Raw genomic sequence first — 27859 nt, forward strand, 5'->3', positions numbered from 1 at the left:
TTGATGTAGGTTAGAAATGGCTTTCGTAAGTGTGCAGGACGTTTCCCAAACCGAACTGCCAGGAGAACCGTGTGGCACCGATGTGTCTCACCGCAACACGTCCGCACATGTAGTAACTGCACATGCGCACCACTAGATGGCGGTAAATCATCACGGTCCCCAATCTGCACAATGAAATGACCCAAAGACCTTAACGCGTTAATGCCCGTTTAACGTAAGAATTAAAAAAAGAAAAAACTACGTGTTAATAAGAAGTTATATGTACGTATTCTTTTTTTCTGCCGGCATTCATGCATAGAACTCCGGGTGTGACGTCAGTGCCGTAGCCCTTTTCCCACGTGACGCGTGCGCTCCACACACAGGCCTTGTTTCCTGGGGATACTGCATTAGTGGTGAAGCTCACGGTACAGTGTGGAAGTCAGCAGCAGAGCCTTGGTGTCATTTACGGTACGAGCAGCCGGCTGTATTATTGTGATGTCTGTGTGTGTGTCGGGATGAACCGAGTCACTGGATATATTGAACCGGAACATTGGATCCCGGTCTGTGGATAATAAAACATTCAGACACCCAAATCATGGCCGGACTGATCAAGAAGCAGATCCTCAAGCATCTCTCCAGGTCAGTGTTTAACTCCTCTTCATCATCTTCATCATCTTCACCATCATCACAGCACTCTAACTAATCATCTGTAACCAGCCCAGCTAACTAACTACCTGTACATTGTGTTTCTCTCTGACTGATAATTTACTGTGAGCTGCTGTGTCTCATTCGCAGTGAAGTTCTCTTTAAACACAGTGTCTTATACACCCTATAAAGTGCACTAAACACCAGCAGGGAGCGGATTTGGGACTTAACCAAGGTGGAGGACGACAGTAGCTTGTCTGATGGATACTTATGTATCTGTCACACAGGAAACTTCCTCTTGTTTAGAAACTAAAATAAGCGTCAGCTCTTTTTCTCTCTTGTTTTGTTCCGTTTGAGACTTCAGCTTAACCCTCAGCTCAGTGAAGTTCAGGGTCACGTCCTTATGTTCCTTACTAAACCCTCTGTAATGACGCGGATGTGTTAATCAGCTCCAATCATCCTGATCGTCACAACCGGCAGCTCTGTTAAGGGGCAAGTTAGTTAAAGCGCAGAAGAAGGTCGCTACGTGACGTCATGTGTTGATTTGTACATTTGTTGGATGTCAAATTGCAAAAAATATGATCGATATGTGGGATGAACTGAGAGGGTCAGTGATTGGTTGTTAGGAACAGAGAGGGTCAGTGATTGGTTGCTAGGAACAGAGAGGGTCAGTGATTGGTTGCTAGGAACAGAGAGGGTCAGTGATTGGTTGCTAGGAACAGAGAGGGTCAGTGATTGGTTGCTAGGAACAGAGAGGGTCAGTGATTGGTTGCTAGGAACAGAGAGGGTCAGTGATTGGTTGCTAGGAACAGTGAGGGTCAGTGATTCGATGTTGGGAACAGTGAGGGTCAGTGATTCGATGTTGGGAAGCGCGTATGCATGCGAATTTGTGTGAACTTTAAACCCTTTAATGACATCATTTACAGGTCTGGTATATTGGTTTGTAGTGTAAATCAGGAGGATTGTATAAATCCAGCGGTGCTCATAAGATGAGAGTTAGAGCTGGAATGTTGTGAGTCGAGTAAACAGGTGCTACCAGTTACACGGTTCAGACTGCTTGGGGTAAAATGACTCCTCTGGAAAGATAACATCCCAGCAAACCTTCTTCAGCAGTGCACCTCCTGGTTTTTGTCATCGCAAATGACTCATTTGGCGTGTCATGTTCCTGCCCAGTGGATTGTGACATGGACTGAGTAGCGTATAGACTTGCTAGCAGGCCTCTCCGTGCGAGCAACTAAATGACAGGCACTTTTTAGTTTTCTAAGTACATCTGTGACACACAGCCGCGATTACAGTGCCAGTGACGGCTGTCGATTTAAATTGTAAACAAAAATCAGTGAAATCTGTGACGGTGTGTTTCCACACTCTGGATGAACTGACATGGAATCACCTTTCTGTGTTTGTACCTCTATGACGTCAAATGTTAATTATATACCTAGTGGACTGACCTTTGTTTCTCCTGGAAGAGAAATTCCTGAGCTCTCTTTTTTTCACCGCTCAACACGGTCAAAGCTGCTGATGTGACCTTGTGGGTTTGAGGGTGTGTTGTTTTCTTACGCAGCAGCATGGCAGTTAGGGCTTATGAGCTTTATGAACGATTCCCAATTAACTGCATCATATTTCAGAGTGAGACATCATAAAACAGAGTTGTTTTGTTTTTTATTCGACTCTCCACCCAGCACTAAAGGCAGTCCAATGTGTCTCTCTAGCGGAACAGACTGCAACGTAAAACAATATTGACCCAAATAAAATATTCAGCTTTCACACATTGTGGGACACGGAAGAGGTGAAAAGCCTTACCGCTGTGATCTTCCTGTGCGTTTGTGATGATGTAAGATGAACATAAATGCACTGAGGTTTGATAGAATCAAGTGAATCTGAAAGCAGAACGAAGCTGCAGGAAACAAACACACTACGGCAAACACGTCCAGTGTTAAAAAGGCACTTATGTTTCCACACTCCTTTAACCTATACATCCTTTAAACTTGATTCTGAAAAATAATCAAAGGAAAGCAGATGAAACCTTGGCATGATGGCCAACTTCCCAAAATGGCAGTTCGCATGCGTCATGAATGCAGTCGGGCACCGTGGGCCTCAGTGCATCATCTGTAGAGAGGGAAATAAAAGCTCCTGTGCTGTGGCAGAAAATGCAGAGATTTCCAGGCTTTTTAGGTATGAGTAGTTGTTTACTTGATTAAGAGGAGAAATGTTGACATGTTGTGGTCTAATCACAGAAACCTTCAGAGACTGGGATGCACTTGAGCATGATTTAAATGGTTGAAACCTTTATGTTTATTTTATTTGATCTGTTCATATTTAATCTTAAAAAAAATACTTACTTAAAAATATATGATTTCTACACCTGAGTAGTCTTGGAGTAAGGTTACTCAAGGTCTCAACACTGGCAGCTTGTCAGGGATGGGATTTGAACTCGCAACCTTCTGATCAGTACAACACAAAATAAATCACTGGTTCACTTAACCAGCATCAATGTACCACAGACCATCGTATTTGTACCTCAGCCCATCAGAATCAATGTACCACAGACCATAGACCACCTCCTCATGCTTATCTGATAGTGTCAAGCATATTTTTATTTGTTCTGCTTTTCACAATGTTCTTCTCCATAATGTAAACACCTCAAACCTCATTCTGTTCAGATTCGTCACTGTACATTTCTGTCCATCATCTGTGTTCTTTTGGCCCTTCTGTTTTCTTCTGTTTATTAGCCAGTCACGGTTACAACTTTTTCTCCGAAACGCCGTCTCAGAAGGCCAAAATCCCTGAGTCACCTCTCTGATTCTGCTGTTTTCTGTAAACCCACTGAATGCTGATTCTTCAGATTCTCGGGTAGAAAGTTCCTCATACTTTCCTTAAACAGCACAATGATTTGGTCAATTACCCTTTTATTATGCTAAAGTTTAGCTAAGACTATGTACGATGTGAAAATGGCTCTCTGACCGCTGTTGTAGATACTTTATTAACAATCCTATATGTCATTTACAACCCTAAGAACTTTACAACACATTTAAAAAGGAAAAAAAAGTTTCTGAGTGTTTCCAAACTTGGTTCTTGGGGCCGGATGGCCTGTATTTCAGAAACGGCTAATCTCCGATTCAGTCTCCAGTGAGTGGAGGATGTATCACCATGTTGACATCAGAGGAGAATCACTAGGTAGGTTCGGGCTTCCTGGAAGGATTTTGAGCAGAAAGGCATCTCGGCACAAACAAAACATTAAACCTTGAGGTAGCTGAGCTACAGCAGAAGACCACAGCGGGTTCAGGACTTCAGCCCTCCTTATCCATCCTGGTGTCCTACTTCTGGAAGAATTTGGCTGCCTTTGGCTCACTTTCTTTCTGTGGAATCTGGCTGTACAGAAAGGGACAACAGCTCGGCCATCGCTCTCCCTGCTTGCTACATATCGTCATTGGCATCTGCTAGTTTAGACTCAGGATTATTCAGATTTCATTCTAGACAACCGCAGACTTGTTAACTACAAGCGGAAATCTGCGTGGCTAAATTTTTCAATCCAGTCACAAGGTCACACAAAATGATGATATGTAAATGGGGTCTTTGATTGTTTTGGTGGCTCGATCGTCCACCTTCAGCTGCGCTTATTAAAAATATATGTCACTGACAGAGAGAGAGAGAGAGAGAGAGAGAGAGAGAGGGGAAACTTGCACATGAATTGAACGTGTCTCGTTAAGGCTGACTGGCCGAAAGCCACCACTGCGCATGACCTGCAAGAATAATGCTGTTTTAGAATGAATACCAAGCTGGCCAACCACCTGAAGGACAGCTCTGATCCTGGTTCCTCACACACTCTGAGCTGTGTGTTTGTATGTGTCATGGCCTGGTCTCTGTGGTACATTTCCACACACACACACACACACACACACACACACACACACACACACACACACACACACACAGTGTAAAGATAGGCTGCAGGCTCTAAACAACCCTTGCTCAATAATTTACACTGGAGGCCTGGAGGCCTTCTACTGTGTCTGTTAAGAAATAAAGATGTTAATGGAAAACAGGCCTTTACTGATCTCTACTCAGTTACAGACACTAATTAAATATCTGATTATATAAAGATCTGAATAATAACCTGATTCTAGATACGATTCATTCCTTTACTCCGACTAAAACTATAGATAATGTTGTTTTTCTGGTACTGAAATCTTGAGTATCAGCTGATATTGGTGTCTATTCCATATTGTGTTCATTAAATATTTAAGCTTTAAAGTTTTTTTAGCACTTAAATAAATGCATAATTTTTTTACTATTTTGTATCAGCCCTGATACTTATACTGATCCTAACCAAACAGCTTTATCTGAATCATGACCCTCCGAAATTATTGGCACCCTTCAATAACATGAACAAAGGTTACATATATACATCTTTTTCTACAAGTTGCCGGGTTTAAAATCACCTCCTAATGATAAAGAAAGAATCACTCATTCCTTTGGTTGATAGAACTCACTCTCACTCACTCACTCTCACTCACTCACTCGTTCATCCCGGAGGAAATTCAATCATCCAGTAGCAACATACTGAGGAATAAGTTTATCACAAACACAGTAAACCCCAACTCGCATGAGGCAATTTATTATTATATATTTATATATTTATATATATTTATTTATATAACACAATAAAAATAACACTTATTTAATGCGGTAACATTTAGTCCGCTCCTCCACACAGAACAGTATATTGATGCGTTTGTTCATGTGATCATTCCTCCTCATTTCAGAGCACAGGTTTTCAGTAGACCCTAAAATTGTTAGGAACCCTTTTTTTTTTTAATGAATTCTCTGTTTATTTGGAAATATGAAGGCTTAAAATCATGCAGAAAGCCCTTTCTCCAGCCTAGTCTGTTCCTGTTGGTAGACTTTTGGACAAATACCTTCACAAAAAAAGCCTTTCAACCAGCAGGTGCTTCTCCTTGTGTGTAAAACCCTTTTGTTTACATATTAATGTAAAACTGGTAGAACTGGTAAACTAGTGAAGTTGTTGGACTTGCAGTGAAGTAGCTGTGCAATATGAGCTATAATATCGATGATATAAATGCAGTTTATTACAAATTTGGGGGACCTGTAAAATGATTAATAACTAAATATCAAACAGTTTATGAAATATTGCGTAGAGTAGCATACAAAATAGTCTGAGTTCCTGTTTTGAAGTGATGGGTGTTTCTTTTGGAGATGGCTTATAAGCTTGCTGGGAACAATGGCACTGACAATGACACTGTTGGATAGTTTTTCCACACACACCAAGCAAAATGGAGATGGACAGTCAGATCCCCGGAAAAAATACACTGAAATGAAATAAAACTTTCACTTTCTTTTGACCACCGCTCATACTACAGCCTCCATTTTGTCCAAGGCTTAGTTTTAAATTTGCACTTTTCCTTTTCTAATATTATTTTACCATTGCCGTCACCGCTACCTCTCACGTACATCATTAACTCTATTGTCATGAATTAACAAGGTTGTCAATACGCTACCTACTGATACGGAGGTGTATTTCTGTTACTCTGCCAATCACTACATCCATAAAGCACAGGTGCTCAACAATGGCAATGGCTCAATTTAGTTACAGTAAACGGATCGTTTCTCATGCCACACCTGACAATTTCTCATGGCGCAGTGGTTGAAAATCTCTGTGGTATAGTGTGGTATAGTGTGGTGTGGTTTGCTGTGGTGTTCCTTCCTCATTTACACACTTGTGCTTGGTTTAAAAAAACGGAAGCCTCAAAACTCGAACAGGATGCTTATCTCATCCGCTGCACTAAGCAAAGCGACGTCTGTAGAATTTACACTCCGAAGGGCTGAAGAAAATTCAGCGTGAAGTCAAACGTATTCATACACTCCATTTGCAATATCTCTACCTTTTAAATCCAGACAAAGCTGCAGACTTTGCACCACTTCTTCTTTTCTTCTACTTGTGGAAAAAAAGCAGTTGCATCTTAAGTGGCAGTAAACTTGTTTGTGATGAGCATGGATCATTCTCCATGTGTTGTGTGACACATTATTTTGTGTCTCTAATAATATGTTGGTAGCTCTTAAGCTGCAAGCTCTACTTAGCTACGTAGCTATGACTCAGACATGAGACACATGGTATTAGCTCATCTCTTTTCTTACAGCTTATAAATAATTCATAATTACATTTTTTGCACACTCATACAGAAGTATAAAAACTATTATTATTATTATTATTATTATTATTATTATTATTATTATTATTACTACAGTAGTAGTACTCTGAGAATATTGTGAACTGCTTATTCATCTCTCTCTCTCTCTCTCTTTCTTTCTACCTTGCTCGCTCACTCTAGGTTTGCTAAGAACCTGTCCCCAGATAAGATCAACCTGAGCACGCTGAAAGGGGAGGGTCAGCTGACCAACCTGGAGCTGGATGAAGAGGTGCTGCAGAACATGCTGGATCTGCCCACATGGCTGGCCATCAACAAGGTCTTCTGCAACAAGGCAGCGATTCGGGTAAGAAGCAGCTGAACTTCTCTCCCAGTGTCAGCCCAGTTTCAGCCCTGGATTATACCATCTCTGTGCGGTATACAGTTAAAGCAGAATTTCTGTTTCCTTTATATAATAATTCTGATAATGGATCTGTTTCTAATAATAATAATAGAAGTCCTCAAGGTTTCTGTGTGGTCAGTAGTATTGTTACTTGTCTGTATTCGCATTGCTTAACAAACCCAGTACTCAGCTGTGACATCACTCAGAAATATCAAGAACATTCTCAAGAAGTCTGAGAGCACCATAATAAGAGGAGTAAGCAAACACAGACACACACACACACACACACACACACACACACACACACAGACACACAGTTATAGGGTTTGGCCTTGTTGTTAAGGTCTGTTTGGTAATGTGGTTGTGGTGTTAAGCCCTAAATTGCCTCCCACCTGACTTCCAGTAAATCTGCTGGACCAATCTGTTAGGGTTGCATCCCCAAACACACAGAGGTGTGTAGTTTCCACTCTTATCTTCCTAATCCTAAACAAAGTATTAAAAAGGAGCACAGAAACATACTCTTTATCACCATGTGCTGATGTTGAACTCCAGATGTGTAGATCAGAGCTGGGATTTCACCTGAAAGGAAAAACATGTGACTCAATGTGATGTGTTTTAAGTTCACTTAGTTTGTGATGTTTGACTTTAAGTCTGTGTGTGTGTGTGTGTTAAATCAGATCCCATGGACAAAGCTGAAAACACATCCTATAACCCTGGTAAGTGTTCTCACTCACTTCACCTACTGTACCTGGTGACTTTTTTGTACACACACATGTTTATAGTTTTAGAATGTTACAGATACGTACAGGGACTAGTGTCTCGCCTTCCTACCTGCTGTGTACCCTAAGCTCAAGGTATTTTGTCTCGAATCGATTACATTGTTCAATTGTCTTTCAGTCACTGGACAAAGTTGTGATGGAAATGAGCACCTGTGATGAGCCACGTCCACCCAATGGACCCTCTCCCATAGCAGTAGCCTCAGGTCAAAGGTCAGTATTGCTTGATTTCTTGACAACCTGGAGGATTTTCATCGTGTTTGGCTTTTTGTTTGTGAACGTGCACCTTTACTCTGTTTCAGCGAGTATGGTTTTGCTGAGAAGGTTGTAGAGGGGATTTCTCTGTCTGTGAATTCAATCGTTATCCGGATCAGTGCCAAGGCCTTCAATGCATCATTCGAGCTTTCTCAGCTGCAGGTCTACAGCGTTAACACCAGCTGGGTGACCAGCGACCTGCGCTACACACGCATTCAGGACCCTGCTCGTGGAGAGGTACACGCATGTAGAACTTGCATATAAATGGAGTGTAGTGGCTGTGGGTGTGTACTCAGATACGGTGTGTGTTCTGCTGTAGATCCTGACCTTCAAGGAGGTTAGCTGGCAGATGATCCGGATTGAGGCTGACGCCATCCAGAGCTCCGAACACGAGGTGCTCAGTGCCCCCATCCGTCTTATCACCAATCAGTCTAAAATCAGAGTCACACTAAAGAGGAGGGTAAGATTTCTGTCTCCTGTTCTACACTCACCATCCACTTTATTAGGAACGCCGGCACATTCATGCACTTCTCAGCCAATCGTGTGGCTGCAGCACAAAAGAGCTGGTCTGGTTTGAGTAAACTCTTGAGTGTTTTGAGGTCTGGTTTCTGTGTAAACTCTAGAAACTATTGTGTGTAAAAATTACAGGAGTTTATCAGTTTCTGAAATACTCAAACCAGCCCATCGGACACCAAAACCCGAGTCTCCGTGATCACACACTTTCCCCATACTTATGTTTGTTTCATCTGCTTCTGTTTCCTCTTTTTTTAATTATATATTGTGCTGCTGCCACCCTCTGGCTGATTCAGTACCTACCTATTGTAAAGCTGTCCCTAATAAAGTGGACATTGAGTGTATATTATTGAGCCATCTTCTTTTTTGACTTTGTGCAGGAGATGAGCTCCTGTTCCTCACACTGCTGTGGAAAAACTAAGTGATGATTTTGAAATCGTGAGTTTTCTATCTAACAAATTGCCTGTGTTTTTTTTTTTAATGTTTTCTATTAGATGAAGGACTGCCATGTTGTGGCGTCTAAACTGATCCTGATCCTGGACGACCTGCTGTGGGTGCTGACAGACTCACAACTCAAAGCCATGGTGCAGTACGCCAAGTCTCTGAGTGAGGCTATGGAAAAGTCTGCGCTGCAGAGGAAGAGCATGGCATCCGACTCTCAGGTGGGTGTGTCACTGTGTGTGTGTGTTTCTGTCTGTGTGTGTGTTTCTGTCTGTGTGTGTGTTTCTGTCTGTGTGTGTGTTTCTGTCTGTGTGTGTGTGTTTCTGTGTGTGTGTGTGTGTGTTTGTGTGTGTGTGTGTGTTTCTGTGTGTGTGTGTGTGTGTGTTTCTGTGTGTGTGTGTGTGTGTTTCTTGTCTCTCTCTCTCTGTGTGTGTGTGTGTTCTGTTTCTCTCTCTGTGTTGTGTTTCTGGTCTCTGTGTGTTGTGTTTCTGGTCTCTGTGTGTTGTGTTTCTGGTCTCTGTGTGTGTTGTGTTTCTGGTCTCTGTGTGTGTTGTGTTTCTGGTCTCTGTGTGTGTTGTGTTTCTGGTCTCTGTGTGTGTTGTGTTTCTGGTCTGTGTGTGTGTTGTGTTTCTGGTCTGTGTGTGTGTTGTGTTTCTGGTCTGTGTGTGTGTGTTGTGTTTCTTGTCTCTGTGTGTTGTGTTTCTTGTCTCTGTGTGTGTTGTGTTTCTTGTCTCTGTGTGTGTTGTGTTTCTGGTCTCTGTGTGTGTTGTGTTTCTGGTCTCTGTGTGTGTGTTGTGTTTCTGGTCTCTGTGTGTGTGTTGTGTTTCTGGTCTCTGTGTGTGTGTTGTGTTTCTGGTCTCTGTGTGTGTGTTGTGTTTCTGGTCTCTGTGTGTGTGTTGTGTTTCTGGTCTCTGTGTGTGTGTTGTGTTTCTGGTCTCTGTGTGTGTTGTGTTTCTGGTCTCTGTGTGTGTGTTGTGTTTCTTGTCTCTGTGTGTGTTGTGTTTCTTGTCTCTGTGTGTGTTGTGTTTCTGCTCTCTGTGTGTGTGTTGTGTTTCTGGTCTGTGTGTGTGTGTTGTGTTTCTGCTCTCTCTGTGTGTGTGTTGTGTTTCTGCTCTCTCTGTGTGTGTGTTGTGTTTCTGCTCTCTGTGTGTGTGTGTTGTGTTTCTGCTCTCTGTGTGTGTGTGTGTGTTGTGTTTCTGCTCTCTGTGTGTGTTGTGTTTCTGGTCTCTGTGTGTGTTGTGTTTCTGGTCTCTGTGTGTGTTGTGTTTCTGGTCTCTGTGTGTGTTGTGTTTCTGCTCTCTGTGTGTGTGTTGTGTTTCTGCTCTCTCTGTGTGTGTGTTGTGTTTCTGCTCTCTGTGTGTGTGTGTGTTGTGTTTCTGCTCTCTCTGTGTGTGTGTTGTGTTTCTGCTCGTCTGTGTGTGTGTGTTGTGTTTCTGCTCTCTGTGTGTGTGTGTGTTGTGTTTCTGCTCTCTGTGTGTGTGTGTGTTGTGTTTCTGCTCTCTGTGTGTGTGTGTGTTGTGTTTCTGCTCTCTGTGTGTGTGTGTGTTGTGTTTCTGCTCTGTGTGTGTGTGTGTGTTGTGTTTCTGCTCTGTGTGTGTGTGTGTGTTGTGTTTCTGCTCTCTGTGTGTGTGTGTGTTGTGTTTCTGCTCTCTGTGTGTGTGTGTGTTGTGTTTCTGCTCTCTGTGTGTGTGTGTGTTGTGTTTCTGCTCTCTGTGTGTGTGTGTGTGTTGTGTTTCTGCTCTCTGTGTGTGTGTGTGTTGTGTTTCTGCTCTCTGTGTGTGTGTGTGTGTTGTGTTTCTGCTCTCTGTGTGTGTGTGTGTGTTGTGTTTCTGCTCTCTGTGTGTGTGTGTGTGTTGTGTTTCTGCTCTCTGTGTGTGTGTGTGTGTTGTGTTTCTGCTCTCTGTGTGTGTGTGTGTGTTGTGTTTCTGCTCTCTGTGTGTGTGTGTGTGTTGTGTTTCTGCTCTCTGTGTGTGTGTGTGTGTTGTGTTTCTGCTCTCTGTGTGTGTTGTGTTTCTGCTCTCTGTGTGTGTTGTGTTTCTGCTCTCTGTGTGTGTTGTGTTTCTGCTCTCTGTGTGTGTTGTGTTTCTGGTCTGTGTGTGTGTTGTGTTTCTGGTCTGTGTGTGTGTTGTGTTTCTGGTCTGTGTGTGTGTTGTGTTTCTGGTCTGTGTGTGTGTTGTGTTTCTGGTCTGTGTGTGTGTTGTGTTTCTGGTCTGTGTGTGTGTTGTGTTTCTGGTCTGTGTGTGTGTTGTGTTTCTGGTCTGTGTGTGTGTTGTGTTTCTGGTCTCTGTGTGTGTTGTGTTTCTGGTCTGTGTGTGTGTGTTGTGTTTCTGGCCTGTGTGTGTTGTGTTTCTGCTCTCTGTGTGTGTGTGTGTTGTGTTTCTGCTCTCTGTGTGTGTGTGTGTTGTGTTTCTGCTCTGTGTGTGTGTGTTGTGTTTCTGCTCTCTGTGTGTGTGTGTGTTGTGTTTCTGCTCTCTGTGTGTGTGTGTGTTGTGTTTCTGCTCTGTGTGTGTGTGTTGTGTTTCTGCTCTCTGTGTGTGTGTGTGTGTGTTGTGTTTCTGCTCTCTGTGTGTGTGTGTGTTGTGTTTCTGCTCTCTGTGTGTTTCTGGGTGTGTGACTGTGTCTGTGAATGGTCATGTGGTAGCCTAGTGGTTAAGGTGTTGGGCTACCAATCAGAAGTTTTGTGAGTTCTATCCCAGGTCCACCAAGCTGTCACTGTTGGGCCCCTGAGCAAGGCCCTTAACCCTCAATTGCTCAGCTGTATAAAAGAATGAGATAATGTAAGTTGCTCTGGACAAGGGCTTCTGCCAAGTGCTGTAAATGTAATGTAACTGAATGTGAGTACATCCCCTGCATGCCTGTGTCTCTGTCTGTGTACAGTACGGGGACTTGGGTGGGTGTGTGCACATGGGGACTGACCCCAATCTTTCCTACAGCCTAGGAGAAAATGCAATTATAACTTTATTGATTCTCTTCTTGATTCTCTGTTTCTCTTTCACTTCCAAAGTTTCTAAGGTGTTTGTGTGTGTGTGTGTGTGTGTGTGTGTGTGTGTGTGCACGTGCACATCTGTGTTATTGTGTGTTAGGCAACAATGGCACCTGCCTCTGCACAGCAGGTACACACACAGCAGGCCTCAGCTGCAACTGACCCAAGTGCCTCTATGGCTCACCTCTTTAATGCCTTCAATGTGTGTGAAACGTCCCACCACCTGCAGATTACACATCTGGACTTGCACATCTGTGACGACATCCACGCCAAGGACAGAGGTACAGTACACACACCACACACACCAGCAGAATGAACGAAATGCATCAAATACTATTGTCCTATAAATATCTGGGAGGTCACAGCCACCCCTCAAATCTCTCTCTCTCCCTCTCTCTCACTCACTCTCTCTCTCTCACTCCCTCTCTCTCTCTCTCTCCTCCCCTCTCTCCCTCTCTCTCACTCACTCTCTTTCTTTCACTCCCCCCCCCCCCCCACTCTCAACATCCCAGGGATTGATAAGAGGATCCAATGTGGAGCCATGCAGCTGTCTTTCAGTTCCATCACCATGGACTACTATCCGTTCCACAGAGCAGGTATAACACTGTTGATAAGCTGTTATTATTGTCCCTTTATATAATCTTATATCCACAATATCCAGTGGTGTTCATGAGTGAGAAGACTTCACAAATCATTTTAAAGGTGACGATAAATAGAAATTAATTTTAATTCAGTTATTTAGGGTTTTATTTTGTTGTTTATTTTTCGGTTCTGTCCTGCTTTATGTTGAGCAAATCAACAAAGAGAGACATAAATATGACATCATTAAACACACATTTCAATGTAATCCTTTTGGAAATCAGTTTTGAGCGTATTATTTCAGTCACTTAAAAATCCACCATGTTTTTTGATTAAAACGTTAAGCAGAATTGAAAATTATAAATAATCTTGCATAAACCTAGTTAATATTAAAGTAAAAATTCTTTAATTAAATCATTATAAAATTATTACTCTGTTTTTGTGTTTGTTTGTTTGTGTGTGTGTTTGTTTTTGTGTGTGTGTGTGTAGGTGAGACCTGTCAGCACTGGATGCACTACAGCGATGCCACAAAGGCCCGTGAATCCTGGGCTCGTGCTCTGCTAGAAGAATATAGGTCTAACATGGAAATGCTCAAAAATGCCGTCAGCGGACAATCCCAGTGCTCCCCTCAACATGGTGAGCTTTCTGTCCCTCAGATTGACTGTCAGTAAAAATGTAGCCAACTGCTAATCTAGGTGTAGCTGCTGGTCAGTGCTATGCTAAATCCATAGAGGTCCTTAAGCCTTTTTCAAACTTAGATTTGTAATTGTACAGTACAACTCCAACAGGTCTCTTTTATCACCAAAGACGTTCACATCTTGTGAGTACACAATTAAACAGAAGGAAATTGAGTTTTATCAAATGTTTGTACACACAGCTGTAATAAAAATGCCCTTTAAAATGCTCTGATCATACATGTCCTCATACATTTATCAACAACCCTTACTGTTGGTCCAAATAATGGATGATTTTGCTATCAGAATTCAACTCATGCACTTTATGATAACTCTTAATAAAGACTTTCCTGCATTCTTTCCAAAGAAAGCTAAAGCTCAGCTACCATCAGGCATGGCATCATTATAGTAAATCTTTAGATGCATATTTTGTATGATTTTGTTTTACGTTTAATGTCCCCTGTTTACACTGTGCATCGTGGTCAGCATTACTCTGTTGTGTTGACACGACTGACAATAAGTGATCTTTGAGCAACTTATTATCAGTTTGCCAGTTATTTTATTTGTGTTTCGTTTACTGGTGACTTTGTCATTCGTGATCACAAGTACTTCAAAGTATATGCAACAACACACAGTACTCAGTACATTGTGTACAAACGTGCGTATACACAGTCTACAAACAATTCACAATGTTGATAAATGAGACCCAAAGACACACTTATTATGTATCCTGTTCTCAAGAGCGTCACTTTAGGACACAGCGCCCTCTAATGGCCCAACAGACCATTTCCACCCTAGTGATGAGCCCATGGTGATCAGACAGAAAACGATACCATCACAAAAGGCTGTCTGAACCAAAACAATAAGTTGTTCCTGTTCACGTTTTTGAGAAGCTTGTAATAACCCACTAATGAGAATATATAATTATTTATATATTTATGATTGTTTAATAGTGTTCCCTGTGGTTTATTCAGCTAAATGTAATTTTATTTGTAAAGCCTGTTTAATACCAGACCTGCCATCAATAAAAACATAAAGATCTATATTTTGATCTTTAATGAGCAAGCCAGAGACAACAGTGTCGAGATAAAGCTCTGAGATGAGCTGAGAAAGCTGAGAAAGCTTTGTGTTAATGGCATTTTTACTGCGGACACATTTTCCAAATTAAAAGCATTACACTGGATCCAGATGACGTCTCATAAAGGAATCAAAAGAGATGGTGACCCTTGAACCTATCAAGTGATATATTATTACAGTATACAGGTATAGATCAGTAAAGGCAAATAGTAGTGTGTGTGTGTGTGTGTGTGTGTGCTGAAAGGTTGTTTATTTTGATTATTTAGTGACAGGGTCCTGGAATGAATCTTAATATTAGGAGCCAAAAAAAAACAGGACTTTTCTCTGAATTACTATCCACAGGGGTTACTAAGGACTGCCAATAGCACTTCATCTGGTTGAGACATCCAAAGCAGGAAGCCAGAGAGTAAACGCTCAGTCTACTATTTCGACAGGTTTCCTCACCATGTTGCATGTTGGCTAAGCTTTTATTTCCTGGGCAAGTCTTGACTCATGATGGTGCCTTGCAACGTAGCCAGTAACTTGCAGATAGCAGTAGGATTATGACATGTCTATAATACACGCTGAGCAGTCCTTCTTCATTTCATGTCCATTCTAGGGCTGTATGGAAAATCATTGTTTTTGTACCCTAATTTGGGTCAAACGCTTTGACGTGGTTTGTATTTTTTCACCATATGAAATGCTATATACATTAATGGTCACACAGGTTCTGGAAGTCCTTAAAAGTTGTCTGAATGTAGCTTTTTTTCTGTGAAATCTAAAAAAATTATTATTTCAGAAGTGTTCAGAAGTAAGAATTCTCATTTATTTGTACAATTTTATCCACTCAGAAAACTTAAATGACAACACCGTCTAGTCAAAGGTGGGCTCAGTCCTGGGGCTCAGACTAGAAGATAGTGGTTAAGACTGAACCCATTCACCCACTCCATGCTGAAAGCAACGGTCTGCCTCAGTGCAGAAGAGAGCACTTCCGCATGTCCTTCCTCATGGCAACTGTCAGACTGTCTAGTTATTTACATGCACAGATTTCTTCCTATTCCTTAGTCCAAGGCTGCACAATGTTATGACTGTACACTTAGTGTACACCAGCTGTAATAAAGCTGTCCTATAAAACAATATTATACTTTGCTACTATAAGCTGAAATCTTTGGTGTACCCATAAATAAAGTTAACACATCTTTCCTTCAGAAATTTTCTCAAATTTTGTAAATTTGTTTGGATGGAAGAGAGTGGGCAGTAGTAACGGGTTGTGTGTCCCCATAGAGGAGCCGAGTGCTGGCGTAGTAGTTAGGCAGCTGGACTCTGGTGCTGAAGCTTGGGATCCATTCCCACACTGCTGCTGGTGCTCGGAGCCAGGTACCTCTCTGGTGTGCGTTTGGGGTGCCACAGTCACACACAGAGATGTGCACATGGCTATGTGTGTGAGACATCAAATATCTTTGTGTGTTTTATTCTTGCAGGCAAAATTTCTACCAGCACTAGTACTTCCTTCTCTCAACCTCCCAGCCCCAGGTCCCAGCTCATGTCTAGCTCCATCGTACTGCGCATGGCCGACTTCAGTATTTTTCAGGTGAGTGTGGGCACACAGACAGAATGGTGGTTCATAGAGACAGATTTTGCACAATTTCTAGGACACTGTTTACATGTATGCAAATTGTGATATCGACCATATGCAAAAGCTCAGATTTTCGGAGTCTTATCTCTTCCGTTGAAGCATATGTCCAGCCGACACATCATTGTTTTTCTTACACGGATCGTTAGGTTTTACACAAACTTGTGGTGTCTGTGTCGGCTCAAATGAAGGGACACGACAAATACTAAAGAAAAAAAAAACAACACTTGATAAATTTCTATGTGTCTTATTTATCTTAACAGTGTAAAACCTCTACTCTTGTCTATCTTGACATGTATTCCTGTCAGAAAGCAAAAAGAAGTGTAAATATTGCAGAATAGCCTATACCTAGTTATTGTCCAATGCCCAATCCACTAAACACACATTTTACATCCTGTTGCTGTTGATCTGTTTCAGGTGTCAACAGCAGACCAGCGGCGCACCACTCCTAAGGCTATGATATCCTGTAATAAAAAGACCCTCTACCTACCACAGGAGATGCCTGCTATCTACCTGGAATTCACCGAGTATTACTTCCCCGACGGAAAGGACTACCCCAGTAAGACTACATTACACCTGCTAGCTGTTTGTGGGGATTAGACCTGGGGATAATACCCCTGCTATTGATTTATACTATGTTAAATTTGCTATTAAGTATGCCTCATTAAAAATACACTGCCCTTTAGTGAAGTAAGGACTACTCTAGCATGATAATGATAGATTCAAATGAACTAAAGGTCTAAGACTACACTATTTGGAACACTTACACCAAGTCCTGATGAACACTTTGTAAATAGCTTAGTTTACATTCTGATGTTGAATGTAAGCATATCTTTAAAAGGAACCGACCGAAAGCTTTTGTATTCACGAGAAAGAATACAATTTCTGGTTTTACACCGTTAGCAAAGGGTGCAATTATTTATATTTAGCATAGGTTAAGTTTAAGGTTAAGCCAGTCACTTCTACAGATGGTCATTCTGCCTGCAGCCGCCAAAAGATGGAAAATCTGAATCTTGATTTGCTCACCTGAAATGAAGCAGAACTTATTATTACTTATTAATAATAAATAAGAGGACCAGTGTGTGATTGCAAAAAAATCTGTAGGTTTATTAGCCATATGCTTTTACCCTTGTTTTGTCCAGTCGTTATCTGCAATATATTTGACTCTTGGAATAGGCAACATCTAATTTGAAAGTGTGTGTGTGTGTGTGTGTTTTGCAGTTCCCTGCCCTAACCTATATGTGCAGCTGAATGCCCTGCAACTAGTTGTGGATGTACAAAGCCTGGTGTGGCTCAACCTGTTTGCTCTGGATTTGCGCCACAGCCTTGTCCAGTTCATGGAGCTCTATAAGCTAAATGACTCCCAAAAACCTGATGAGCACATTGACATCAAAGTAGATGGTCTCATGCTAAAGGTGGAAAAAATCTGCTTTTCAAAAACCCACTTTCTGACTCCTAGTTAGGTTACAATAGTGTGCATTAAATAGCCTTCTCGTAACTAATACCACTAGCCTACTAGTCCTAATACCACTCAAGTCACTTCTGTTATGATCTTGAAGGACATTGGAGAAATGGCAAAATATCTTCATTAGTTCTTCTGTTAGAAACCTTTTGTGATTAAATGAGTGATTAATGAGTTCAGTAGTCTTAAATTTCTACTGCTAGATGTTTCCAATGAGAACTGCATGATTGAAACCCTTTTGTCACAGCACATCAAAAATGACTTGTCTGCCTGTGTCTGTGTATATGTGCACAGTTGGTGATTCCTGGTGACCAGAATCAGTTTCAGCCAGACCATCCCCGCTCCATTTCAGTGCAGACGTCTGAAATGGTGGCCACGAACACACGCCACTCGCCTGGCTGCTCCCGCTCTGACCTTGAGGCTCTACTGCAGGCTTTTCGAGAGCAGGCCTTCTTCACCTCCTCCACATCATCTTCATTTCCTGTGCTTCACCCAGTCTTCCAGCGGCATGCACATGAAAGGGACACTTGCCTGCATGATGTCTACCATGGCCTGGCACCTCCTGCCCTCAGCACTGATGCTCTCAGGGCACCAGCTGCCACTGATCTGTGGGCTCTACGTTTCACCCAATTCTGGGTTGACTACGAGGGTCCCCGAAGCCACAGGCCCTCACCATGTGTTGATTCGTTTCCTCTCACCCTATGGCTGTGCCAGCCTGCCCGCTATGTTCAGCACCAGCAGAGAACAAAAGCTGCTGCAGGCACAGGGTCCACGCTAACTGATGTCAGTGGTCGGCTACAGAGGAAAAAGCTGTTGAAAGAGTATTATAGCACTGAGGCGATGGCCAACCAACCAACCAATGGCCTGCACAAACCTCTCTCTCTCGATGGATTGAAAGCTGCTGATTCAACTTCCGTTGCATCTTCCTGTTCTACGTCCTCTGGAGACACAGACGTGCAAGTTTTGGTACATGTACAGAAGCTGCTGAGTGTGCAAGCTAGCCATAGCCAGTATGTGTTCCTGTTGAAACTGCAGCAAAAACTGAAATCGCTGCAGCGCACCCTGCAGCAGGACCTGCAACAGCATGGCTTGGCACAGAAAGGTACTGGACGGACGTTTGATGCGTGTGTGGGCCTCCTGGTGAGCAGTGCCGAAGTTGCCCTGCTGCTGAAGCCCGTGCCAACAGCCGACGTAGACAACAGCCCTCTGGGCTCTGATCTCTCGCCATCTGGAAGCAGAGCCACACTGGAGGTTGCCAGTGAGGCAGGAGACAGCACAACCGGTACATCCCAACTCGCCTGTCCTATGGACCAGCTGCTGTGTGTAGACACAGAAATACAGGGCCAGAGTGCTCCACCTCTCCTGCCTTTTTCAGCATCCTCCCAAACTGAGAAGAAAGGTTCTATTGAGGAGAAAATTGCATGGTCAGGTCCAGAGGAGAAAAAAAAAAGTGCGGATGGTTTTCAGGATGGCAAGGAATTCAAATCTTTGGCGTTGGACCCCATGGCAGAGCCAATCTCTAAGGACTGGAATGACAAGAGCCATGGAGCCAAACTACCTCAGTCTATGTCCAGGTAATGTCATTTTCACATTCTAAGCATCCAGTTAAATATTGGTGCCTTATGTTTCTCATCTGAAGAAACATACATGTTTCATTAATGATGGCGAGGTCTACAAGGCGGTTGATGATGGCCTCCTGATGAACCTGGTCCAAGTTGGCTAGTTACTTGACTTAATTGCGAAAGCTTACCAATAACCAATAGGAGATTCTCCCAGATTTCAGCACTGTTGTGAGGAATGTTCTAAACAATACATGGAGGCAGGGATAAGGACAAGAGGTGTTACATTTTCTTTTAGACTATTTGTCTGTGCTTTTCCAGTTAAATAATACAACTTAAAAAATAAAAACAGATGTTTTCTCATTCATGAAATTACCTCAACTTCTCTATTTGCAGGTTTTCTCAATGTGCCGTACTCTTTGATTAGTAAAAGTCAATTAGTATTCTAAGTATTATAATCTAAGTGAAGTAAATAATTGTATGAGTGCATTTTGCTCACCTTTCACAGTATGTGTGGGCATTTAGGGATGACATGTACTCAGTGTTTTTGGCTGTGTGTGTTACAGTGGGCGCCTGATGAGGGATCGATCACATTCCACTTTCTCAGTGGCCTATAAGAACATGAAGAGTCCTTCACTGCAGTCTCTGGACAACATCTCCCTAGACAGCTCTTTACTAGAAGACTATGATTCACTGGAGAGAGGTATCACTCAATATTTTGCCAACTGTGGCGATCATGAACACACAGCCAGATGATTGATTTTGCACACAAACTAAATCATATTTTAATGAAACCCACTTAGAGCTCTGCTCCCACAAAGGAAGTGTTGGAATGTGTAAGATTTTATACTTTTTTGCAGGCCTGGTTAATATTTTTGGGTCAAAATTTTCACGTGTTAGCCAAAAACTACAACAGTTATTTTGACAATATTTCACATTAATGACTGTGGGGGAAAATACCTGAGAACCCAAAACACATGTATGTTCAGATCAGTTCAGATGCATCTCATTTTATAATACAGTTTTTTTGGTGGGAATTATGTTTGCTGAGCTCTTATGAAAATGCATTATGTATTGTAACACCTACTAGCCTAGCTGGTCAAATTTAACTCTATGCCACTTGTGCTGGTGTAATTAACCTTGTGGCATATACTTTTCCTTGCCCTCTGTTTTGTACTGCACAGATGCTGGTCCATACTCTCATGTAGTGTCTAGTGACTATTTTCTGTAAGCAACAGAATTCAGCCTGACGGACACTAGGTGGCGGAATTATATTATACTGTAGCTAAAAGTGTGTCCTTCACTGTAAAAAGGGGGAAAATGACAACGTAATAGCACACATTTTGTACGTGTGTGTGTGTGTGTGTGTGTGTGTGTGCATGATGTGGTGTATTCAAACCTTTAAAGTTGTGATCTGATCATAATTTGCCAATTATGTGCCTGCTGTCCATATGACATACTGTTGAATTGTGTTTGTTTGTAGATGATATGTCTATCTCTGGGTATAAAGCCAATCTGAGTGATCCGAGTGCTGCTGAGCGAGCCACTGAGGTGATGGTGCAGGATGGAGAAGAGGCAAAATCACCTGAAACAGTCAGTGCGACATCTCAGAGCACTGATGAGCAGGCGAAAGATCTGGTACTATTTTGTACTTTGTATGCTCTATCATTCTTTCTTTGCTCCACCCCTACCCCCCCCCCCCTTTTTTTTTTACCTCTCTCTCTCTCTCTCTCTTGCACCTTTTCCAATAACCTAATACTATTTCCCAATCACCTATTATATTAAACATTGTGTGTATGTATGTGTGTACACACACCACTACAGGTGTCTGTGCTGGTCCTGAAGGTTCACTCGGTGTGTTCCTCTCTGAATGTGAGAGGTGATAACACTACACTAGCTCTGGAGGTGGGGCAGGTCCGTACCAATCAGCTCGGCAACGTTAGTCTACGCCAGTATCTTAGCAACCACAGTCTTGGTAAGACCACATCAATAGGTCTTCTGTCTCTAAGTGTGTGTGTGTGTGTGTGTGTGTGTGTGTGCGTGCATGTGTTCAAATCCTGATCGTTCACTTCACTGAAAATACATACATGTTGCTGTGCATCCCTTTAGGTTTTGTCTGTTCCACACCACTAATTACTGCTCAGAGTAGTGAAGGTATGATGGTGTGTATGTGTGTGTTGGATTTAATAATTGACACAGAAAAACTTGAGTCTGTACCAAGGCTGAATTTGAGTGCTTGCAAATCTTCTTTTCACACAAACTCATTGCAACTGAAGCTTTGATTGACCGAGTAACTGAGCAGATCTTTATAATGATGACGGAAAGCATTCAGACCCTTTGTTTTAATTTCATTTAAAACGCATATCAGAAATGCTCACAACAATCCAACAATGTAGCATTATCCATCGAGACAAATCCAAAAAATCGTTAGACACATGCAAGGAACACACAAATGGCTCAGAACATTTGTGATGGAGAATATCGAGGCTTCACAATGAAAAAAAAATGAGTTTGTGTGAGCATTGTATAGTGTGTAAACAAGAGCGTCGGTCAATAGAAGACGTGTCCTAGAAATGGGGGGGTGGGACCCTCTGGTGGCATGATAATGAATCATCTCTGACAGATGTGCCAGAGACAATTGTACTTCAGGTCTCTGTCCTGGACACAGCTGTGGAAGAGACAGCAGCAATCATACGCTGCTGCTCAGATATGTTCACTTCTTCTCATCCAGTTGTTGAAAGCTAGGATCTAAGGAGGTTGTTAACCAAGGACATATACGCAGCAGTGTGTTTAGGCTGCGTTCGGTCCTCTGGGTGGTGGTGACTAGTCCATTCCTGTTGATTACTTGACTGAGAAGTGGTCATTAAACTGCAGTTCATAACCAGAGGATTAATCTGTTTACAGCTTATTTGATGAATAAAAGTATTATGGAAAAAAGTTTTCAGGGGAAATGTGAAATTCTGTGCCTGACTGCAAGACTTTTGAAATGGGACTGTAGAATGGACAGGATTTAAAGCATCCCTGTGAGACATGAGCAGACAGAACTGGCTTTGACACAGACATCCACCAGAACCTCTTCAGTAGTTTTATGGTACGCTGAATTCCAGGATGCTTAGTGTTGTTTAAACCTACCATGCTCCCTCATTGTTTGAGGAATATGGCATATGTGTTTCTCCTGTTGTGCATTTAAGATGTCCATGACTTTATATCTAATTGTTAGAACTATTGATCACTGAGGAAGTGTGTGGTGGTGTTTACAGGTCTTTTTTGTAGACCTTGTGCAATCAAGGTAGACCGTTGGTTTTGGTGTTGTTAGCTCTCCAAGTCTGTAGGTAAGTGTGAAGACGAATAGCGACAGTGTCCACCAGGCCAGACGTAGGATTCGTCTTGCCCTATTTAAGAATAAGCATTCCACCCCTCCAATGCTAATTTTATGGGCAGGAGTTCTGTGTTCCACACTTTGTGTCCAGCTTGGGTTAGTTTTCTGAAGTAGTTTTCTTTCACATTCAGAAGCTACAAAAAGTACAAGCTTGAGTTTCTGTTTCATTCCATTTGAGAGACTTCACTTTTTCTTGCAAGAGGAAAGTAAATCCTCTTATGAATCTCAGACAGAGATTGGCAAAGCTCAGGAATCTTTATGGCTCCCTTTGGTATGTCGTCGTAAACAGAATGTCAGCCTCGACTTCCATCTCTGTTTCGTGTTCATCCAGAATAGAACCCTGAAACATGATAGAAGGCTGGTGGAGCTCTCATTTCTCATCTGACAATTATTTAGGCTTCAGTACTTAACTATTACTATTATCTCATGCTGGACTCAAGGTCAGAGTGTTATCTATGAACACAGATTGATCCAGGAATTATTCGAGTGCCTGCATCACAAATGCTTGGAACAATTAATTAGCATCGACCAGACTGTAAGACATGATGTAATATTCATAGTGTCCAGACATAGTTATGAAAGGTTTTAATTCGTCACCTTTATAAATATGAATGAGCCTATGCATATATGTGCTTAATATGCATAAATATGCATTTCTGTAGTGCATAGCTTGATCTCGGCGAAACAGTCTTTTGTGCCGGAATATTATGGCATGATCTGCTGCCACCTGTGTTTCTTGTTTTAGGGATCTCTACTGCATCTGCTCATCTTTTCCCCGAGACAGCACTGCTAGCAATGTGCATGAAAGGAACATTAGACTTTGACCATTTTAGGAAACTAGATTTTTCTTGGTAATAGCAGTAATGGCAGAATCAGTATCAGGTTTATTGGCCAAGTGTGTTGACACACACAAGGAATTTGGTTCCAGCAGTTTGTGACTCTCAAATGTACAGACATAAATAACACGATACTATACAAACTATACAGGACAATGCAGACGATGAGACTATATAGACAGAATGAGTATAAAACATGAATATAGAATGAATAAAATATAGAATATGAATACAGAAGATGTGTATATATATATATATATATATATATTCTGTATATATATATATATTTATTTTATATATATATATATATATATTCTGTATGTATATATATATATATATATATATATATATATTCTGTATATATATATATATTTATTTTATATATATACAGAATACCGATCAGTTATGTACATAGTGTGTGCAAATAACTATATTGTGCAATATTATGCTTTTTGTACAATATACAGCAGCATTTGTGTGTGTGTGTGTGTGTGTGTGTGTGTGTGTGTGTGTGTGTGTGTGTGTGTGTGTGTGTGTGTGTATATATAGATGATGTGATGACTGACAGTCCTGATAATGCAGTACTTATAGATATGAAGCAGTGAATATAATTATGGTGAGTTGTTGATCAGGGTGATGAGGGGCTTGGGGAAAGAAGCTGTTCCTGTGTCTGGCAGTTTTACTGTAGTAAGCAAAGGGAGGAGAAGGGACGAGCTGAAAGACATTATGTCCAGGGTGCGAAGGGTCAGTAGTGATTTTCCCTGCCCGGTTTCTGGTTCTTGTCGTACAAGTCCAGTAACCTTATTGTTTACTGTGTGACTCACAATGCCAGATGCCTGTCCACAAGCTAGCAAATATCATTTCACATAAGAAAGCTGCCAGCGAATGAATTGTGTGCACAGTTTATTGAACAGTGTGCTGACGGTAACTGCACAGAGAAAATATTTGACTTCATCTGTTCACTTGTATTTGACATTTCATCAAAGAATCTCACAGATATCGAAGATTTACTAAACCGTGTTATTGTTGTTTCTGTAAGATTATTATCTAAGTATGTAGAATATATGTAGTTATGTAGTGTAGTGTTGTACAGGACTGATACTGTCATTGGTTTACATCTTTACTAATTTGTAAGTTTCTCAAAATGACTTAACATGCAATATGGTTTTGTATAATATGTTATTTAAACAGTTTTACTTCACATGTGGATAGTGACCATGTTGAGTATTTCAGAAATACTCTGTAGAAAGGGGGGGAATTCAAACATCCCTATATCCCTGTATAAAGAGAGCATTTGATTGGCATTAGATGATTGACATTCACTTATACAGTACACTTGCGGTTGCTGATACTTGATTTGAAGGACTTGCACTCTTGATTGTTAATGACAGGTTGACTGTTTAAATTGTGTGTGTGTGTCAGGCTCAGGCTCAGACCAGGAGCCCCGAAGTAAGCAGCAGGATCCAGAGGTTCGACTCCGGCTGGAGAGTGGGCCGGACGCAGCTGCTCGCTCTCCTCTGGCTGAGCACAATGGTTTCCTGCAGTGCCAGCTGCAAGCCTTCAGAGCTGACTTCCTCATGACATCTCTGCACAATCTCTCCATCTTCCTAGATGATAATTCCACCTCTCACATGCTCCCCATGGAGATCACGATTCGAGACACACACATTAACCTGAAGGTATTTGTACTGTAAAGACAAAAAGAGGAATATGGTTTTATCAAGAACAGCTTGAGATACTGTACACCGTACCTCTAACGATGGATCGTGTATTCCTTTGTGATGTAGGATGATGGTCCCCGAGACAGCCCTTCAGATCCGGAATCCACTCCCATGTCCCTACATATCGACAATCTATTGGTGCTGCGCAGAGATGACGGCTCCTTCCACATTGGAGGTTACATTTGTTCATTTACAGACAATTTCATTCCAAACTGACTTAACATTGAGCTGAACAGATGAGGGTTAAGGGTCTTATTAACCACTGAGCCTGTACTGTCTTTGTCCTCATCCTGTATGATTGTCACCCTACTTCTTTTGCTTCATTTTTCTCCTTTCCTGAATGTATCGTTCCTTTTTTTCCTGATGTGTGTGCATGTTGCTTTTTTTTTTATCCTTTTAAAGAAGTCCCTCTTTTTGTATGTAACGCATATTGACCAGCGGCCTGCCCCCTGTCTCTTACCGTATAGTTGAGCATGCTGCACAGGTAGAGCCACAAAAGATGGAGCATGTTCCTGACAACAGGATTATTTCTGCACCTGAAGCACGTCGAACTGTAGACAAGGAGCCGAAAGCCACGCAGACAACACCTCCGTCACCCGCAAACCCCTTCCAAACCAGCAGTGAAAAGGTATGTGTTAAATCCTGTAAGAGTATAGAACTATTAAAAACAAGAAAGCAAGATCTAGCCATAAGGTCTGTGTCCATACTGCTCTATCTGGTTATTGTCATAAGCGTTGATTTTCTGAGCCTGATTGAACCTAGATGTTAATATGATCCATCAAACCGCAGCCAATGGTTCGACTTCCTCACTATTCGCTTAATCCAACACAAGCCATGGAGTAATGGTGCAAATTAGTGAATGGTTTTTAAGAGCTTGACCTTTATTAATTTGATTAACCTGTAACAAAGTGCATTAAGTTTAAAGCCCAAATTTCTAAATACACATCGTGAACTCGGTGTGTGTACAGATGCTGATGGAGGAGAACGAGTGTTTGAAACTGGAACTGTCGAGAACCAAGATGGCACTTGCAGAAGCCCAGATGGAGAAAGACTCCTTGCAGCACCAAATAAAGAACATCAAACTCAACACTGGGGGCAGCACCAGATAGGCGAGATCTGAGCAGAACCATCCAGTGAAGATACTCTCTGTTAAACCTGACTCTTTCCTCCCTTCCCCTCATCTTTCTTGTCCATCATTCTTTCCTGTTCTTACAACAGACTGCCCATATTATTTTCTCCAGTCTATGTGGATTCTGCAGAATCTGTTTGCCTACATGAGTGTTTTTGTGTGCACACATTCTGTCCTTTCTGGACTTCTCTCTTCTCTTAAATAGTTGAGTTGACACTGAATGTCATATTTTGAAAAGAATGTCTTAAAATTAAAGGCAATTTGCACAACACTGAGCTCCATATAACAAAATGTACATATTAATAGCAGTTTAGCTGTTAACAGATTGTCTCTGTGTGTACAGTATGGATATACACACAAGAATGTTTTCTAAGTTTTGAATGGCCCAGTTGTTTGTGTAAATGGATGAGTTTTTTATATATTGTTTTATTACCTAAAAACACTTAATTGCTTCATTCCATGCACTACAACAACTTCCCTAACACAAGATTGCACATAGATATTGAATTTGGTGTAAGTGATATTATGTGTTTAGAAGGCGGCACTTTTCCTTGCTGATTCCTCGTAAGCCGGTGTGTTTTTGCAATCATACAAAGACATCTCTGGTGTGTGAGCGTGTGTGTGTGTGTGTGTGTGTGTGTGTGGGTGCTACCATTAATTGTGTTGTAGGACATATGTTCATATGATTAGTTTTTTATGAACTGAAGTGCTGCACAGTGTTTGCAGTTGCGGTGCTGCTTGAGCCTGTGTAATTCTGGTGTGTTATAAACAGGCTCATATTTCTAGCATTTTGGTATCCATGCACTCACTTGAGGTTTTTTTTGTTTGTTTGTTTTTTTAAATGCAGAACAATTTTCAATGTTTGCCTATTGTAAGGGTGTGACACACAAACCAAATTTAGTTGAATTGTCGAATATCGATTGCTTAGGAATTAAGTTTGTTTTGTGTAATTATGCTAAGAGGGAATAAGTCCTATGTTTGTATGTGCAGTAATTTGTGTATTGATGCTTATTAGTTTAGACCAAAGCTGTTCTTGTTCTCTGCCATGACTTGTGCCCTCTAGTTACCACAGCCTGTCCTGAATCTGTTAAAAATCTGCCCTACAACTGAGAATTACATGCACAGCAAATGTACTGATGAAATCATGGAAAATAATTTATTCTGAAAAAGCTGCTGGAACATCTAAAATAAAAGAATAAAATCAAATCTTTCTAGAATGTGGCTGAATGTGTTTCAGAAATATATATGCCTTTTCTTCTGTGATTAAAAATGCAATAAGTAAAATGTAAACAATTTTTTGCCAGATTTTGGATTTTTTTAAAGCTAAAATAAACAGTTTGTAGTGATGTTATTATGCTCTAGTGTCTGCTTTGAATCCATTTCAGTTTGGAGACATCAGGATGGCTTTTATTGATATACACACACACACACACATTTATATACGTATACATATATATGTATATATATATATGTATACGTGTGTATATATATACGTATACATATATATAATATATATATATATATATATATATATATATATATATATGTATACATATATATAATGTGTGTGTGTGTGTGTGTGTGTGTGTATATATATATGTGTGTGTGTGTGTATGTATGTGTGTGTATATATATATATATATATATATATATATACTATATATATATATATATATATGTGTGTATCTATATA

General features: G+C 41.3%; 1 protein-coding gene across 2 annotated transcripts; it reads left to right on the forward strand.

Annotated features, from left to right (window-relative positions):
• Window positions 1-141: 141 nt before the first annotated feature.
• uhrf1bp1l (UHRF1 binding protein 1-like) lies at window positions 142-27517 on the forward strand. Of its 2 annotated transcripts, XM_027163895.2 has the most exons (22): window positions 142-618; window positions 6972-7134; window positions 7848-7886; window positions 8068-8159; window positions 8249-8438; window positions 8521-8661; window positions 9209-9376; window positions 12239-12419; window positions 12651-12734; window positions 13207-13353; window positions 15732-15824; window positions 15929-16038; window positions 16498-16639; window positions 17302-17495; window positions 17837-19116; window positions 19668-19804; window positions 20585-20739; window positions 20926-21076; window positions 24739-24995; window positions 25104-25212; window positions 25505-25665; window positions 26006-27517. In XM_027163895.2, exons 1-22 carry the CDS (start codon window positions 575-577, stop codon window positions 26144-26146), a joined length of 4179 nt encoding a protein of 1392 aa, XP_027019696.2. In that variant the 5' UTR covers window positions 142-574; the 3' UTR covers window positions 26147-27517. The 2 variants fall into 2 exon arrangements, with proteins under 2 accessions (XP_027019696.2, XP_027019698.2); XM_027163897.2 differs by lacking the exon at window positions 15732-15824 and having other exon boundaries at window positions 154-618.
• The last annotated feature ends 342 nt before the right edge of the window (window positions 27518-27859 follow it).

Source organism: Tachysurus fulvidraco, chromosome 10 (genome assembly GCF_022655615.1).
Source record: "Tachysurus fulvidraco isolate hzauxx_2018 chromosome 10, HZAU_PFXX_2.0, whole genome shotgun sequence".
In the NCBI taxonomy this organism is placed as follows: domain Eukaryota; kingdom Metazoa; phylum Chordata; class Actinopteri; order Siluriformes; family Bagridae; genus Tachysurus; species Tachysurus fulvidraco.